This window comes from Pan troglodytes, chromosome 1, assembly GCF_028858775.2.
Source record: "Pan troglodytes isolate AG18354 chromosome 1, NHGRI_mPanTro3-v2.0_pri, whole genome shotgun sequence".
NCBI classification, from domain to species: domain Eukaryota; kingdom Metazoa; phylum Chordata; class Mammalia; order Primates; family Hominidae; genus Pan; species Pan troglodytes.
The window spans coordinates 122,390,526-122,408,980 of record NC_072398.2 but is presented as its reverse complement, the minus strand read 5'-3'; the positions used below and the strand labels follow the sequence as shown (position 1 = coordinate 122,408,980).

Below are 18,455 nucleotides of genomic sequence, written 5' to 3'. Positions count from 1 at the left end.
AGTGACAGAAGGAATAGTCAAAGAGGTAGGAAAAGATAAAAGTAGGATAAGGAGGAGGAGAGGGAGGAGAAGAACTGAAAACCCAAAAAGAAAAAGTTTCAAAAAGAAGCAGGTTTGGGCTGATCACTTGAGGTCAGGAGTTTCAGACCAGGCTGGCCAACATGATGAAAACCTGTCTCTACTAAAAATACAAAAAATAAAAATAAAATAAAAAAATTAGCCAGGTGTGGTGGCGAGCACCTGTAGTCCCAGTTGCTCGGGAGGCTAAGGAAGAAGAACAGCTTGAACCGAGGAGGCGGAGGTTGCAGTGAGCCAAGATCATGCCACTGCACTCCAGCCTGGGTAACAGAGCAAGACTCTGTCTCAAAACAAAACAAAACAAAACCAACAAAGAAAAGCAGGTGGTATGGAGTGCTCAGTGCCAGAGATTACAAGATTGAAGATTTAAGAAAAGGCCTTGGATTTGACAATTAGGAGGTATGGGAATGATCTGGAGAACAAAGTTTGAGGGTGTTGGTGAAGATGGAAGCCAGATTATAACAGGTTAAAGAATGAGTATATAGTTGGATACCGAAGGTAGAAAAGCAAAGAGGAAAGTAGCCTTAAGAGGGCAGTAAAGGCCGGGAGCGGTGGCTCACTCCTGTAATCCCAGCACTTTGGGAGGCCGAGGTGGGCGGATCAAGCGGTCAAGAGATTGAGACCATCCTGGCTAACATGGTGAAACCCCGTCTCTACTAAAAATACAAAAATTAGCTGGGCGTGGTGGCACGCACCTGTAGTCCCAGCTACTTGGGAAGCTGAGGCAGGAGAATCGCTTGAACCCGGGAGGCAGAGGTTGCAGTGAGCCGAGATCATGCCACTGCACTCCAGCCTGGCAACAAGAGCGAGATTCTTTCTCAAAAAAAAAAGAAAGAAAAAAGAGGGCATTAGGACCTAGGAATGTGGACTTTGAATAAATGATTACTGAATGAATGAAGCTGTGAACTTATCCCAGCCATTTAGCTAACTGCTCAGAAAATCCTGTTTTTCATTACAGCAAAAAAATGGAATGAGCTTTTAATGAAAAAGGTAATGACAAAAGAGATTTGTTCACAAAAGAATGGAATCAGCAGAGAGGTAATTGATAGAAGGAAGAAATGGAGCTCTATGAGAGTAATTTGGAAGGAATGGCAGGGGTGGGATTATCAGAAATGAGGAAAGCAGGAGCTGGATGGTGGGTCTGAGAGGTGTTAGTGATGGGATATTGGTAGGCAGGTAGCACCACTCAGACTCCAAATCAAGGCAGAAGCTTTGCAGTCCCACCCCTACCTCCACTTTCACCCCTCCATCCCAGGGTGTAGACGTCTACAGTGCTTCTCCCTAATTTGGGCTTAGTGAGGTTATGTCACTTTTAAAATGGCTTTCAGAATTTCTGCAATAATCTTAATGGAGTCTTAACCGCACTTCCTATGGTCCATGGTTAAATATGCAGACTCTGAGATCAGATAGGTTGAGTCTGAAATCCTAGGTGTACTATTTATCAGCTATGTTAACTTGAGACAACTTACTTGACCTGCTGGTACACCCATTTCCTCATCTATGACAGGGGGATAATAATAGTTACTAACCATATAAGGTTATTATGAGGTTATTAGATGTGTTAATAACCATAAAGTGTTTTGGGTAGTACCTGGCATGTAGTAAATATTCCATAAGTATCATTGTTTTTATTTATTTTTTTATTTTTTGAGATGGAGTTTCGCTCTTGTTGCCCAGGCTGGAGTGCAATGGTGCAATCTTGGTTAACGGCAACCTCTGCCTCCCGGGTTCAAGCGATTCTCCTGCCTCAGCCTCCCGAGTAGCTGGGATTACAGGCATGGGCCACCACGCCTGGCTAATTTTGTATTTTAGTAGAGATGGGGTTTCTCCATGTTGGTCAGACTGGTCTTGAACTCCCGACCTCAGGTGATCCGCCCGCCTTGGCCTCCCAAAGTGCTGGGAGTACAGGTATGGGCCACCGTGCCCGGCAGTTGTTTTTATTTAAGGGCCTACCTTTCACCATTATCTTCTGCTGTTCTCCTTCATGAGCTCTGCATTCCAGTTCCACAAGGCCACGTTCAACTATTCATGCAATAAATATTCATGAAGCACTTGCAAAATGTTCAGCACTAGCTATGGGATTGTGGATAAAATGACAAACAAAACAAATGAACATTACAATATAGCAGGGGGACATAAGTTAAACAGATATAGTATGCTTTGGAAACATGATCGGGGAAGTAGACTGAAGGTCCGAGAAGTCTACCTTGAGCAAGTGAGGTCTGAGTTGGGACTTGAGGGATGAATGTGAGTTAGCCATTGAAGGAGGAAGGGAGGCTTTACTGTGCCCCAATCTTACCTTACACTTTCCCTCTCCAGGCCTTTGATGGCTCAATTCCCTCCCCACTAGAATGCTCTTTATTTCTGCTTATTGAAATGCTATAAGCTTTTCAGGCCCAGCTAAAATGTCTGCTCCTCAATAAAGCCTTCCCTGAACGCTCCAGCTGAAGGCAGTTTCCCATTTCTACGCACCCCCCGCCACCCCGGCACTTAGTTTTCATTTTCCTTGGACACTTCTCACTTTCTGCTGTATTTTTTGGTTATTTATAAACACAGCTTATCTTTTTCTACTAAATCTTAAACTTTTTAAGAACAGAGTCTATTTCTCATTCATCTTTGAGTTCCCAAAGGCTAGCACATTCCTTAGATTTAGAAGTCCTGGAACAAATGTTTGTAGCATAAATTAATGCCTATTTGACATCCCTTTTCAAATATGTTGTAATTCAAATGAAGCTATTGTTGCAAGCTGTGCCTTTGAGGCTCAACTTACTCTTTGGTTAAACCAGAATGCCACAGTCATGGTCCCCATGACTGATTAGTGTTCACCACAATAACTGCAACAACCCTAACAAACAGGCCACTGTTCTTGACTGACAGGCGTTTGGCAACAACTACCAATTCTCCAGTGAACACTGAAATGAATTGAGGAAGAACTGTCTGAATTGAGAGTCCCTAGGCCAGTAGGCTCTATTTATTCTTTGCAGTTGGGCTGCAAGAGCTGGTCACCCAGGCTTTGGCCTGATGTGAGACATGATTGCACTGGGTGGCAGTGAGGCTATGAGACTTTCCAGGGTGACAGAAACATTAATGATTGTAACAAAATAATCAAAGATCAGTATCAGTGGAAAGCACTGTAATTTGAGGCAGTGTGATAACAAGGGAAAGGGAGCTTTGAACTTAGACCTGGGTATGGATCCTAACAGGCTATGTTATCTCACCCACGTCCCTTCTTTAAGTCTCAAGATTTAATTAAAAAAAAATCTGTAAAACAGTTGTGAAAATCAAAGATACTGTCTTTACACAATGCTCATGTTCTATTAAAATGTGTTTATTCATCTATCTTACCCAACATATTTTCTTCTCTGAGGGCAGGGACTTATTTATGCCCCATTTCTGCAAAATCAAGCAAAGTGCTTAGCACACAATAGTAGACACTGACAAGTACTTTTTTTTTTTTTTTTTTGAGACAGGGTCTCGCTCTGTTATCCAGGCTGGAGTGCAGCAGTACAATCATGACTCACTGCAACTTCCACTTCCAAGGCTGAGGTGATTCTGCTACCTCAGCCTCCCGTGTAGCTGGGACCACAGGCATGCATCACCATGCCTGGGTAATTTTTTTATTTTTTGTAGAGACAGACTTTCACTATATTGTGCAGGCCAGTCTTGAACTCTTGAGCTCAAGCGATCCGCCCACCTCAGTGCCCAAAGTGCTGGGGCTACAGGCGTGAGCCACCAGGCCAACCACAGATACTTTTAAAACAAATTGTAGCAGGAGGAGCCTCAGACAAAACTCCTCAGACACCGAGTTAAAGAAGGAAGGGGTTTGTTCGGCTGGGAGCATCGGCAAGCCTCCTGTCTCAAGAGCCGAGCTCTTCAGGTGCTCAACTTGTGCTTTTAAGGGCTCACAACTCTAAGGGGGTCCACATGAGAGGGTCATGATCGATTGAGCAAGCTAGCGGGTACATGACAGGGGCTGCAAGCACCGGTGGTCAGAGCGAAACAGAACAGAACTGGAGGTTTCACATTGTCTTTCCATACAATATATGGAATCTATAGATAACATCAGTTGCTAAGTCACGGGTTGAATTTCAACTACCAGGCTTAGGTCAGGCAGGCCTAGGCCTGGTTTCAGGTGTGGTTCCTAGGCACTGGGCTACCTGCCTTTAGTTTCTCTTCTCTTTCCTTTTCTGAGTATAGAACAATATGAGAGGGTCTCTCTCTTCCCTCAAAATGAACAACAATAATAGCTATCATTTATGGAATACTTACTCATGTCAGATATTGTTGTAAATAGTAATTCACTTAATCCTCCAACAACCTTAGAAAGGAGCTAACTTAATTTCACAGAAAACTGAACTTTTTTTTTTTTTGAGACGGGGTCTCACTCTGTCACCAGGCTGGAGTGCAGTGGCGCGACCTCGGCTCACTGCAACCTCCTCCTCCCGCGTTCAAGCGATTCCCCTGCCTCAGCCTCCCGAGTAGCTGGGACTACAGGTGCGTGCCACCACGCCCAGTTAATTTTTGTATTTTTAGTAGAGACGGGGTTTCACCATGTTGGCCAGGATGATCTCAATCTGTTGACGTGATCTGCCTGCCTCGGCCTCCCAAAGTGCTGGGATTACAGGCATGAGCCACCGCACCTGGTCAACTTTTTGATTTTAGAATATAAAAGTCTTGATACAACTAATTTTGAAATAGCCTGGTGAGACTCACTCTATTCAATTAAAAAAATGTAAAATATCTTTTACAATATGAAAAAGAAAAAATATGGTGGAGGGAGAAAGAAGAAATAAATTTAAGAGTGGGAGAAAAAAAGTAGGAAGAATAGAGACAGACGTGGAAAATGAAGAAAAAGTAAATTTTGAGTGGAGTTAAAAGAAAACTGTTTAATCATAAGATACTGTGTGCATTATCACTGCCCTTTACAAATAGTAATTTGAGGCCGGGCACGGTGGCTCATGCCTGTAATCCCAGCACTTTGGAGCCCGAGGCAGGTGGATCACGAGGTCAGGAGATCAAGACCATCCTGGTCAACACGGTGAAACCCCGTCTCTACTAAAAATACAAAAAATTAGCCGGGCGTGGTGGCAGGCGCCTGTAGTCCCAGCTACTTCGGAGGCTGAGGCAGGAGAATGGCGGGAACCTGGGAGGCGGAGCTTGCAGTGGGCCGAGATGGCGCCACTGTACTCCAGCCTGGGCGACAGAGCCAGACTCTGTCTCAAAGCTAAAATAAAATAAAATAAAAATTGGAATTTGCCACCGGGTGTGGTGGCTCACGCCTGTAATCCCAGCACTTTGGAAGGCCGAGGCGGGCGGATCACGAGGTCAGGAGTTCAAGACCAGCCTGGCCAACATAGTGAAACCCCATCTCTACTAAAAATACAAAACTTAGCTGGGCACGATGGCGCATGCCTGTAGTTCCAGCTACTCCGGAGGAGAGGCAGAAGAATTGCTTGAACCCAGGAAGAGGAGGTTGCAGTGAGCAGTGATTGCACCACTGCACTCCAGCTTGGGCAACAGAGTGAGACTTTGTCTCAAAAAAAAAAAAATTGTAATTTGCCAGTTCATCACTCCTCCTGGTTTTTCAGCTTTGATTTCATCCTTAATTTTTTTTTTTTTCTGTTTATGAGACATAGTCTTGCTCTGTCTCCCAGGCTGGAGTGCAGTGGCGTGATCTCGGCTTAATGCAACCTCTGCCTCCCCGGTTCAAGTGATTCTCCTGCCTCAGCATCCCGAGTAGCTGGGATTACAGACAGACACCACCACGCCCAGCTAATTGTTGTATTTTTAGTAAAGACAGGGTTTCACGATGTTGCCAGGCTGGTCTCCAACTCCTGACCCCAAGTGATCCACCCGTCTCGGTCTCCCAAAGTGCTGGGATTACAGGTGTGAGCCACCATGCCCAGCCTTTACATTTTATTCTTTTTTTTTTTTTGAGAGGGAGTCTCACTCTGTTGTCCAGGCTGGAGTACAGTGGCACAATCTCGGCTCACTGCAACCTTCGCCTCCCAGTCTGAAGCGATTCTCCTGCTTTAGCCACCTGAGTAGCTGGGATTGGAGGCGCACGCCCCCATGCCCAGCTAATTTTTGTGTTTTTAGTTTTGTGTTTTTAGACAAGGTTTCACCATGTTGGCCAGGCTGGTCTTGAACTCCTGACCTCAGGTGATCTGCCCACCTTGGCCTCCCAAAGTGCTGGGATTACAGGCGTGAGTCATTGCGCCCGGGCTTAACTTTTTTTTTTTTTTTTTTTTTTTTTTTGTGGTGGAGTCTCACTCTGTTGCCCAGGCTGGAGTGCAATGGCACAATCTTGGCTCACTGCAATATCCATCTCCCAGGTTCAAGTGATTCTTTCGCCTCAGCTTCCTGAGTAGCTGGGATTACAGGCACCTGCCACCACTCCCGGCTAATTTTTTTGAATTTTTAGTAGACACGGGGTTTCACCATGCTGGCCAGGCTGGTCTCGAACTCCCGACCTCAGGTGATCCTCCCGCCTCGGCCTCCCAAAGTGTTGAGATTACAGGCGTGAGCCCCCGCGCCCAGCTGATTAACTTTTATTCTAACCTCTGAGAATGACAGAAGAGGAAAGACTTGTCTTTCAGAGTATGACAAAAACTGGAGAGGTTTTCATCTAGTTAAAAAAAAATGGGGAGAAAAAATTATCTCTAAAAAGTGAGTGGCATGAGCAAAAATGAGAAAGCAAAGACTGTAACTGAAGAACATAGTCTTTATAGACAAAGCTTAAAGCCCATATAGGGAACAGTGGAAAATACTATTGGAAGGCCTTGAGTAGCAGGCTAAGGACTTAGGCATTATTCAGTAGGTAGTGGTAGCTGTCAAAGGAAACACCAGTGTGGTATGGAGGAAAATTTTCTAGTCCTGATTTCAGAAGGCTGGAATTATTGTGCCAGTGTAATACTTGGCAGTCCTTACCCTAAACCTTGGTTTATTTCTAAAACAGGGGTAATCAGGCAGTTGTGAGGGTTAAATAAGATCATATGACAAGGTGTGTTTGTTTTGAAAATGTCAAAATGTTATAAAAATGTAAGTTTTCATTGTTGTGAGGACATAATTGATACTTAAAGACTACCAATATAGCAAAATTACTAAGGTGATGGCTGTAGGATTACAAGAGGGGCAATTTTTTTTCTTTTCTTTGTTTTTTTTGAGACAGAGTTTCACTCTGTTGCCCAGGCTAGCGTGCTATGGCAGTATCTCAGCTCACCGCAACCTCTGCCTCCCCAGTTCAAGCGATTCTCCTGCCTCAGCCTCCCAAGTAGCTGGGATTACAGGCATGTGCCACCATGCCCGGCTACTTTTGTATTTTTAGTAGAGACGGGGTTTCTCCATGTTGGTCAGGCTGGTCTCGAACTCCCGACCTCAGGTGATCCGCCCACCTCGGCCTCCCAAAGTGCTGGAATTACAGGCGTGAGCAACCGCGCCCGGCCAAAGAGGGGCAGTTATTATTATTATTTGAAATGGAGTCTCGCTCTGTCGCCCAGGCTGGAGGGCAGTGGTGCTGTCTCGGCTCACTGCAACCTCTCCCTCCCGGGTTCAAGCTATTCTCCTGCCTCTGCCTTCCGAGTAGCTGGGATTACAGGCGCACGCCACCATGCCAGGCTAATTTCTGTATTTCTTTTTTTCTTTCTTTCTTTTTTTTTTTTTTTAAGTAGAGACGGGGTTTCACCATGTGGTCAGGGTGGTCTTGAACTCCTGACCTCAGGTAATCCGCCTGCCTCGGCCTCCCAAAGTGCTGGGATTACAGGCGGGAGCCGCGCCCGGCCAGCTGCTGCTGTTTTAGACAATGGTTGATGAAGGATTCGAAGGCCTAAACAATAGAGCTTTTGTTCTGTTTTGTTTTTGAGTGGTCCTGAACAGTTCTTTTGGGCAGGGGAATTTGTCTGTGTGTGAATGTGCAAACATATATATAATCTGAGTGGCTGCCTGGCCTTGTCCTAGGTTTTGTCCCGTATATACGCCGTCTTTTTTTTTTTTTTTCTTTCTGCATATATGTATATTTCCTCAAGGCATCTGTCCTGCACTAGACTTTGGCTTGTCTTTCCAGGCCAGCTTCCAGAGGATGCTTTGGCAGTTTTCCCTCTGGGTAACCAAGCAGGCTGCAGCCAGCAGATGGCACTGCAGCAGAAAGGGGCAGAGTCCCTTTAGGCCCTTGACAAGCACGGCGGATTAGTAACCGTATAATTTAACCCTCCAGTTAGCCTTGGAGGACTCGGTGTCGCACTTCCGCCCGAACTCTAATAAAGCGGGCCGAGTTGTGTGCAATTAAGGATTTCAGTATGCAAATCTGAATCTGAACTTTCGTCTCCTCCACCCCACCCCCATCATTAGACTGGCAATGTCTTTTGTCACGTTGTCAAAGTGTCCCCAGAGAAGCGGTGTCTAGATATCGCCGATTTCTGGTTAAAGTGGCTGAAGTGAACCCAGCATTAATTAAATGCAGGAGAATAGAGATTCTCCTGATAGTTTAAGGAAAAGAAAAATTCACACAAGCAAACGGGCAACCATTTGAATGTTTTCCGACGACGTGGTGCTTTAGGATCTGAAAGATGCGACTTGGTTTTTGTTGTTGTTGTTGTTGTTGTTTTTGAGACGGAGTTTCCGCTCTTGTTGCCCAGGCTGGAGTGCAATGGCGCGATCTCGGCTCACCGCAACCTCCGCCTCCCAGGTTCAAGCGATTCTCCTGCCTCAGCTTCCCGAGTAGCTGGGATTACATTACAGGCATGAGCCACCGCGCCCGGCTAATTTTGTATGTTTAGTAGAGACGGGGTTTCTCCTTGTTGGTCAGGCTGGTCTCGAACTCCGACCTCAGGTGATCCGCCTGGCTCGGCCTCCCAAAGTGCTGGGATTACAGGCGTGAGCCACCGCGCCCGGCCGCGACTTGTTTTTGTTACAAGGTTCCTCATTTCATTTGCAACGTTCAGACGCAGTCTGACTAGATTTCCATCCGGAGTAAGGAAGAGCAGCTCAAGGGCAGTCACGGAGGCCGCAGGTGCGGCTTCTTCACCCGCGGTGCTGGAGTTCTCTCAAGTGGAAGCCCAGGACGATGAAAACCTCATAGGTAGGCTGCTGCTTACACACAGCAGCCGCCACGGCGCAAAATAAACTACAAAACTACAAGCCTTTACCTTTTCAAACACACTGACGCGGGCCAGCCCCAGCCCTACGCCCGCAGGGGCACGCAGAAAAGACTTAGTTACCACGGCCAAGTAGGAAGCCTCCGGGATAGCGTTCTTCTTACCCTACGTAAACACGCAGTTTCCCGAGCTCGACAATCGGCTAGCCACTCCTGATAGCGTTCGGCGCTCGCCTCTCGGCCCTTGCTCCTGCGTACTACGGCTTCTTCCAGTCGCCTCGGCCCGGATCGGGAAGTGTCAAGCGGGCGCTCCCCCATCTCCGCCGCTATTACCACTGAACCCGGACCCCCTACCCAGGTCCAGGGCCAGCCGCCATGACGAACGGTGAGAACTGATGCCCTTAGCGGAGGGTGGGAGTGAAGGACGAAGGGAAAACGTGGCGGGCGGGGCCGGGACTGACGTGGCCGTTCTCCCCGCCCCCTCCCAGCCCGGCCCCCCTTGGTCTCTCGACGCCCCTAACTTCTGTACCCCTATACTCCTCTACGGGTTCCCCCTTCCCATATTCATCTAGGACCCCCAGTGCCTCTTATGCTCACACCTCGAGTTATCTATCCCTATGCTTTGCTTTCCCTTTTCTTTTTCTTAGTTCTTTCTGGCCCTTGGAGAGGTCAGTCCCAGAGGTACTACTGCTATTTAAACCCGGGGAAGAGAGAGGCTCCTCCTCCCAGCTCCCTGCGTTCTCATGCTTTCGGACCGTAGTTTTGTTGAGAGGGCCAATAAATGACATAGAATATCAAGTCCCACACTTTTGGGGGTGCTGGTGAATGTAGACCCCACAAAAGCTTCTTCTTATGGAAAAATACCGGAAAGATTTCTATTTTAAAGTCCTGGCGGGGTGATCCCACGTGGAGACCCTGACTAGTGTTGCAAGGGGTGGATTTAGACACTGCCTCTTCTAGATGATGAGGCAGTTTATCTGACCTAATTTTCCAGGCCTCTTCAAACACTTTATGAATTCTGAATTCCAGAGGAGGACAGGAAGGAGGGCCTTCATGATTTTTAGCGTCAACCTTACAGGAAAGGAGAAGAGAAAGCCTTTTAGGCATTACGATGATTCGAGGGGCTCCGAAAAGCATTTCTCAAAAGTACTTTGTCCATAGACCTGGCACTGAAGACTCGAATTTAACCTCCTTGTGAATTTTGACATTGTCTGCAGAAACTTATGAGAGAAAAGGGGTAGCACGTGAAGGTATAGTTCCTCAGAAAACCTTAGTGTATGTATTAATTTGCTGGACCCTTTCTTAGTGACACCTTAGCTGTGAGACAGTTTTACTGGAGGAAGAGAGGTAGTGTGATCTAGAACTGGCGGACACTGGTTATATATAATATTCATTTGGAGCTTCCTGGGAAGTCAGAGGTCTCAGAATACTAGGCACAGTAAGAAAAGGGAATTTACCCAGAGGAAGACAGAATCTGAACCAGGAAGTAAGACAGCAGTTTGACACGGTAGTTGCTGAATAAATTTTAGTCATTCTTCCCCCATTTTGTGGTCCAATATCTTCTTGTTTTTTGCAATTAGGTGATTCATTGTGCTTCCCTGTACAAGAAATAAGCTTGGTTTATGTATTTAAGAAACAGAGCTAAGAAGTTAAAGCTTTCTATGTTGAAGCCTTAGATCCTTTTTCTTTGTTTTAGAAAAATCTGTTATTATTCTGGCAGAAATTCGGTTTCTTAGAGTATCATCCATAAAGTGTAAGATGATAGGAAAATTGTAGTCATGTGGGTTCTTACTCTTGCAACTTTCATTAAGCTTAATTTTTTGCCTTAACATATTCTTCACCAACAGTTGCACATCTGACAGTTTTGGCTACATATCTAGCTCTCCTTTATCATATGAGTGATTTATAACAAGAACATGTTAAATTCTCTGTGCTGAGTCTCTAAGGATTCATATGTCTCAATCTATTGCCAACACTAGTCATTCCTGGGATGCTAATTTCTGCCCAGGATTTCTACTTCTTGAAAGGTGAGGGGAAGGACCAGTGACATTTTAGTAAAGGGGATGTAAAAAAAAAAAAAAAATTTTTTTTGAGTTGAGGTCTCACTCTGTTGCTCAGGCTACAGTGCAGTGGCATGATCGTAGTTCATTGCAGCCTCGAACTCCTGGGCTCAATTGATCCCCCTTCCTCCTACAAGCAATTTTTGGGAACAGTAAAATAATCGTGTTAGTCCCAGGATCCTGGCTCCCCCTTGTCAAGTGTCGGTACTGCCTGTTGGGGTTATTATTTTGTTATTATGTCACACACTATCTTCCTTAGAGTTCTCAGGCGGGATCACAGGTCCGACGCTAGATCAGTACCTAAGGTTTTTTCTTCTTCTTTATTTAACAGTGTACTCCTTGGATGGGATTCTGGTGTTTGGTTTGCTCTTTGTTTGCACCTGTGCCTACTTCAAGAAAGTACCTCGTCTCAAAACCTGGCTGCTATCAGAGAAGAAGGGTGTTTGGGGTGTGTTTTACAAAGGTGAGGCCATGTCTGGACAGGGAGAAGAGACTGCCATCTCTGGACAGTGTGGAGCTACAAAGTAGGGAGTACAGTGAGCTGGGATTGTATTTGGTTTCATTTTTAGAAAAAAATCCCTCAGATTGGGTCTGAGAGTCTGGAAAATTAATCATTCTCCAAAGTTGAGGGAAGAGGTAAAAGTTAAAATTTGCTGGGTGTGGTGGCTCATGCCTATAATCTCAGCACTTTGGGGGGCCAAGGCAGGAGGATTGCTTGTGTCCAGGAGTTGTAGATCAGCCTGGGCAACACAGTGAGACCCCATTTCTACAAAATATACAAAAATTAGCCAGGTATGGTGGCACGTGCCTGTAGTCCCAGCTACTCAGGAGACTGAGGTGGGAGGATTGCTTGAGCCTAGGAGGTTGAGGCTGCAGTGAGCCATGGTGGAGCCACTGCACTCCAGCCCAGGTGACAGGGTGAGACCCTGTCTCAAAAAAAAAAAAAAAAATTTAAAAACATAATTGTCTATTTTAGCATCCAGATGATTTTTGTATTCTCCATGGAGTAAAAGTATACACATCAAATCATTTTAGGCTGGGGTGGAATTCCTCCCTTCAGTGGGAAAAAAATTTTTCTACAGAAAATTTTTCTTGATTTTCTGTAAATGGTACATTGGAGTCTGTTTTAAGGTTTGAGTTAATTAACTCAGATGCTTTTTTGTACTTTTTATTTGAGGCACATTCATTTGGAATCCTATCTACCTAAATTTTTTTTTTGAAAAAGGACAAAATATAAACAAACAGTATATTCACCTAGACCCTAAAGCATAAGGATAGCATTTAGAAACATCCCAGAGGCCGGACGCGGTGGCTCATGCCTGTAATCCCAACACTTTGGGAGGCCGAGGAGGGCAGATCACCCAAGGTCAGGAGTTCGAGACCAGCCTGGCCAACATGGTGAAACCCTGTCTCTACTAAAAATACAAAAATTAGCCAGGGAGCCGGGCACGGTGGCTCACGCCTGTAATTCCAGCACTTTAGGAGGCCAAGGCGGGTGGATCACCTGAGGTCAAGAGTTCAAGACCAGCCTGGCCAAGATGGTGAAACCCCATCTCTACTAAAAATACAAAAATTAGCTGGGCATGGTGGCAGGCGCCTGTAATCTCAGCTACTCAAGAGGCTGAGGCAGGAGAATTGCTTGAACCCGGGTGGCAGAGGTTGCAGTGAGCCGAGATCGCGCCACTGCACTCCAGCCTGGCCGACAGAGTGAGACTGCCTCCAAAAATAAAATAAAAACATCCCAGGCCCTTGAGAGCGTTGATATGTCTGTCTGTGACTAGAGACTTCAAAATATCACCTTGAAAGTGAGGACTTCGGTGAAGGGCAGGGTGTGATTTCTTCTCTCTTTTGCCTGCTAGCCGCTGTGATTGGAACCAGGCTGCATGCTGCTGTGGCAATTGCTTGTGTTGTAATGGCCTTTTACGTCCTGTTTATAAAATGAATTCCAAAGCACCCAAGTCATCAACTGCCAACCAAGGGGACGGGGATGAAGAACCTGTTGGAGACCTGAACCCAGTGTAGGAGAGTTCAGCTGAAATCATCGGTCCCCAGGATGACACCACAGCATCTGCTCCTGCTATATGTGGGGAAAACTCATGGTCACGAACATTATTTATGCTTCAGGGGACTGCAGAAAGCCAGCTTCCTTTGATCTGTGTGTAAATCAGTCCTTGGCAGAGTGCATATAATGTCCAGATAAATTACACCCCTCAGTGATAAGATTACATACCTCCTTCATAAAAACCTGTCATCCTGTTTTGTTCTTCAGCTCCTCATCAGGATCTTTTCAAACTGAGGCTCATTAGGGAAGGAACTAGGCTGTGTTCAGACTTCTTTTGAAGAGAGAGAATTTTCAAGACTTCTTTTCACTCTTTGATTTGGATCTGGCAAATTGGGGAGGGGATGCTGGGTGGGAAACAGTTACGAAATGCCAAGAAATTCTTTGGCTTTAGAAATTTATCTTTCATGTACCCATCTGGGAACATAAAAGAGAGGCATAGTGCTCATTGCAAAAAGAGAACAGATGAAGTAGCTGTGTTATGTGCTGGTATCTTGAGAGTTTTGCCAAGAAAATCTGGGCCTACATAAAATTTGAGAATTATCTGTGTGATGAGACCAGAAAGCAGTGGCTTAGACAAGAAAAAATTTTTCTGTTCACCAGTATCCTCAAATGGAGACTTCACTTGATCAGATGGTATATGAAAAATGAATCAACTGTTGCTATTTCGTAAAACCTTTTTATATTTTCTAAATTTACTTAGTGCTAAATACTGTTACTCAGTTTTAAATGCCACGACTAGGGGAAAAAGAAACTATTGAAGAAATAATTGTTTAGTATATTTGCAGTTGGGGTAGAAGAAAGAAATCTAGTATATTGATTCATATACTAGTAAATTCATCTAGTATAAGAACTTGTGATGTTAGATTGAAGTTTTGTCATCTTATAAAAGACAACAAACTTATTTTCTGTTTAAGTCTGAGTGTTATGGCAATTTTTAGTTGATTACTTATTTTTCTTAGCCAACTTTTAATTTTCTTCATATTGCATTGCTCTTTAGTTGTCTCTGGAAATTCTATTTACTTTAAGGACATGAGAAATTCAAATGAGAGAATTTGCTGATATTCATCAGTGTGTTTGGACAGTTCATAGGGTCCACAAATCAAATGAGGTTGTTTCCTGAAGTAGAAGAAAACAGAACTTTGCAATTGATACTGAAGTACTTTGCCATGGAGTTAGTAACTCCTGAGCAGACCATTTTAGATGGCTCAGCATTTGGCAGGAAGACTTCTCCATTCCCTCCTTATATCTATGGAAGGATCAGCTGTTGGATGTCTAGAACTTCTCTATTTAAAAAAAAGAGTAGGTCTAAAATTAAATTATTATAAGCAAGCATAGACATGGGTCTTCCAGTTGAATTGTCCATTACCGTAAAACTTAATGGTGGACAAGTTAGCTGTGGTTGATTCCTGTGTGGCAGTAAATTGTCTTCTGTCTGCTTACTCCAAATAATAAAAGCTGCTAGGAAGTTTAGATTTTGAAATAGGCAGTTTAATGCTTTGAGGGTTTCTAGAAATACAGAAAGTCATCAAGTAAACACTACATGTCTAATCATCTCAGAGTTGTGGCTGTTATCTCTTCAGGAATTGGTCCACAGGGTAAATTTCAACAATTCATACGTTTTCCATTGTCATTTCTGAGGACCTTTGAGATGAGAGAAAGGAAATCTAGTGGAACAGGAAAGAGAGTTACACCTTGTGGGTGTGAGTTTGGGACCTGTTGGCGGAAGGGAATGTCACTCCCTGGAAACAGGTTCAGCATGTTTGCACTTGTTATTTTGTAGCTTTAATGATTTTTGTTTTCTAATAGGGCAAATGTCTCTAAGCTTGGTGTTTAGAGCTGCTTCATATTTTAAACTAGTTCCATTCCACAGTTCTAGTTCAAACCAGTTTTTACAGCCTCCTGGGTGGGTCGTCTTGACCCAAACTCTTGTGTTGTTACATTTTGAGATGTTTTCATACCAGAATGTACCAAAAAGTGCACAAGGTAAAGGTAATTTACAGCCAGAAACAAATATACATTTGTTTCATTTCTTGACTTTCCCTAAGCAGATAAGCAGAAACTTGTTTAACTCATTACTTTGTTTGATGTGTCTTACATATTTTTGACTAAAAGTTATAGAATGTTATTCCTCTGGGGGAATCTTTTACAGGTGGAGGAATGGGGATAGCAGTATTGCCTCAGATTCAAACTGGCATCACCATAAACCCTGTAGGCCAGGGTGGAATGAAGTCAGCTCCTTTTTATAGTTGAAATACAATTTTTTATTCACCATTGTCTGCACAAATCCTTGAAAATAAACCTTTTTTTCCCTACAGTCTTTGTCAATTTATTTGTCACATGCTGAATTTATTGAAGTTTGTTCAATCCTCCCCTGGGTTCAGTTCATAGCCTACCTTTTTAGTTCACATTAGTAAATACCATCATTCCTGTTATCCCATTGTGAGAGCATTGAATGTATTATATAGTTAAGAATCTATGATGGCCTAGTTTTCTCCTTTAGGGCAGCTGAGACAGATATATCTAGAGATATCTATAACTAGATATATATATGTATATATGATATGCTGAGATATATATAACTAAATATAAATGCATGTAGTAAGTTTTCATATATATACGAATAAGATATTCATATATATGTGAATGAATAAGTATTGAGGTATATGAAATAAGGTAGATAGCACCCCCAATACATTTCATCTACTATTGCTATTAAAATACAAGTATCATCTGCTCTAAACAGTCATAAACATCTTCATTCAAATGAAGTTAACAAGTTAACCAGCCAGACACCTAGAAAATCCTTGAGCCAGACTTTGGGAGGCTGAAGCGGGTGGATCACTTGAGGTTAGGTGTTCGAGACCAGTCTGGCCAACATGGTGAAACTCTTGTCTCTACTAAAAATACAAAAAAAGAATGTGTCACTGCACTCCAGGCTAGGTGACAGAGCGAGACTCCGTCTCAAAAAAAAAATAAAAAATAAAATCCTTGAGCCAGCGGGATTCTGGCACATACAATGGGTACTTTCCCCCTTATTTGTTTATTTCAAGTGCCTGGTGAGACTGGCACAAGTACAAATTAGAACTTAAATCATTTTGTACTACTCTCCAACATTCTTCTGATTTCTACCCCCCAACACCCATTTCATTGAAAAAGGAAAAAGAAGGAATTGAGCCATTAAAATTATGCTTTCTAATGTGAGAGGAGCTAATTCTGCTTATATAACCACTGCTATTTTACACTCTACTCATTCTGGAACTTGGAAGTCAACGTATGTTTTAATAGATATGACCATAAATGAAGGCTCAAAAATTTGGGTGCCACAGCATTAAGTTCTGGGCAGACTTAGGGCTCTCTAAGTGGGGACAGGAATATGCCTTCCTATCTGTACCCATTTCATAGATATCCTGACTTCCTAATACTTAGATTTAAATACAGTATTCTTGGCTGTGTGCAGTGGCTTAAGTCTATAATCCCAGCACTTTGGGAAACCAAGGCAAGAGGATCGCTTGAGCCCAGGAGTTCAAGACCAGACTGGGCAACGTAGTGAGACCTCTGTCTACAAAAATGTGTTTTAAAAAGTAGCCAGGTGTGGGCCTGATGCGGTGGCTCATGCCTGTAATCCCAGCACTTGGGAGGCTGAGGCTGATGGACCATAAGGTCAGGAGATCAAGACCATCCTGGCTAACACGGTGAAACCTCGTCTCTACTAAAAATACAAAAAATTAGCCGGGCATGGTGGCACGCACCTGTAATCCCAGCTACTCAGGAGGCTGAGACAGGAGAATCGCTTGAACCTGGGAAGCGGAGGTTGCAGTGAGCCCAGATGGCACCACTGCACTCCAGCCTGGGTCACAGAGCGAGACTCCTCAAAAAAAAAAAAAAAAAAAAAAAGAAAAAAGAAAAAAAGAAAAAGTAGCCAGGTGTTACCTGTGGTCCCAGCAACTTGGGAGGCTTAGGTGGGAGGATCAATTGAGCCCAGAAGGTTGAGGCTGCAGTGAATCATGATTGTACCACTGCACTCCAGCATAGGCGACAGAGCAAGACCCTGTCTCAAATAAATAAGTACATACATACATACATACATACGTACTCTATTCCTTACCTTTCCCTTTGGTAAAATGATGTTTGCCTTCTCCCTAGGGAGAAGGGGCTACTGGGGAAGCTGATGCTCCCCATGGTAATGACCAGGGATTGATGTCTTCTTGGAAAAGAAGTCACTCACCTATGAATATCCTGAAGTTGAATCATATTTAAAAACTTAAGGGCTGGGCGCGGTGGCTCATGCCTGTAATCCCAGCACTTTGGGAGGCCGAGGCAGGCAGATCACCTGAGGTCGGGGGTTCGAGACCAGCCTGACCAACATGGAGAAACTCTAACTCTACTAAAAATACAAAATTAGCCGGGCGTGGTGGCACATGCCTGTAATCCCAGCTATTTGGGAGGCTGAGGCAGGAGAATTGCTTGAACCCGGGAGGCGGAGGTTTCGGTGAACCGAGATCACGCCATGGCACTCCAGCCCAGGCAACGAGAATGAAACTCCGTCTCAAAAAAATTTAAGGCCGGGCGCGGTGGCTCACACATGTAATCCCAGCACTTTGGGAGTCAGGCGGGCGGATCACCTGAGGTCAAGAGTTCAGGACCAGCCTGGCCAACACGGTGAAACCCCAAATCTACTAAAAATACAAAAATTAGCCGGGCGTGGTGGCGGGCGTCTGTAATCCCAGCTACTTGGGAGGCTGAGGCAGAAGAATCGCTTGAACACAGGAGGTGGAGGTTGCAGTGAACCGAGATCGCACCACTGCACTCCAGCCTGGGTGACAGAGCTGGACTCCGTCTATAAAAAAAAGAAAGAAATTGGGCCGGGCGCAGTGGCTCACGCCTGTGATCCCAGCACTGTGGGAGGCCAAGGCGGGCGGATCACGAGGCCAGCAGTTCGAGATCAGCGTGGCCAACATGATGAAACCCTATCTCTACTAAAAATACATAAATTAGCCAGGCATAGTGGCGGACCCCTGTAATCCCAGCTACTCCGGAGGCTGAGGCAGGAGAATTACTTGAACCTGGGAGGCAGAGGTTGCAGTGAGCCGAGACCGTGCCATTGCACTGCAGCCTGGGCGACAGAGTGAGCCTCCATTTCAAAAAGAAAGAAAGAAATTGAAGA

The 18,455-nt window shown here is 44.6% G+C and overlaps 1 protein-coding gene and 1 long non-coding RNA gene across 3 annotated transcripts; one reads left to right on the top strand and one right to left on the bottom strand.

Moving 5' to 3' along the window:
* Positions 1-797: 797 nt before the first annotated feature.
* Positions 798-9,330, bottom strand: LOC104001853 (uncharacterized). Its single transcript, XR_010159156.1, has 3 exons — positions 9,222-9,330; positions 2,032-2,151; positions 798-891 (listed from the first exon to the last, which is right to left on the bottom strand). It is a non-coding gene; the product is annotated as an uncharacterized LOC104001853 (long non-coding RNA).
* Positions 9,331-9,412: 82 nt separating this feature from the next.
* TMEM167B (transmembrane protein 167B) lies at positions 9,413-15,605 on the top strand. Of its 2 annotated transcripts, none has more exons than XM_009427020.3 (3): positions 9,413-9,554; positions 11,561-11,692; positions 13,089-15,605. In XM_009427020.3, the coding sequence occupies exons 1-3, from the start codon at positions 9,545-9,547 to the stop codon at positions 13,169-13,171; spliced, it is 225 nt and encodes a 74-aa protein (XP_009425295.1). In that variant the 5' UTR covers positions 9,413-9,544; the 3' UTR covers positions 13,172-15,605. The 2 variants fall into 2 exon arrangements, with proteins under 2 accessions (XP_009425295.1, XP_016779372.1); XM_016923883.3 differs by having other exon boundaries at positions 9,417-9,554; positions 11,561-11,753.
* Positions 15,606-18,455: the final 2,850 nt, after the last annotated feature.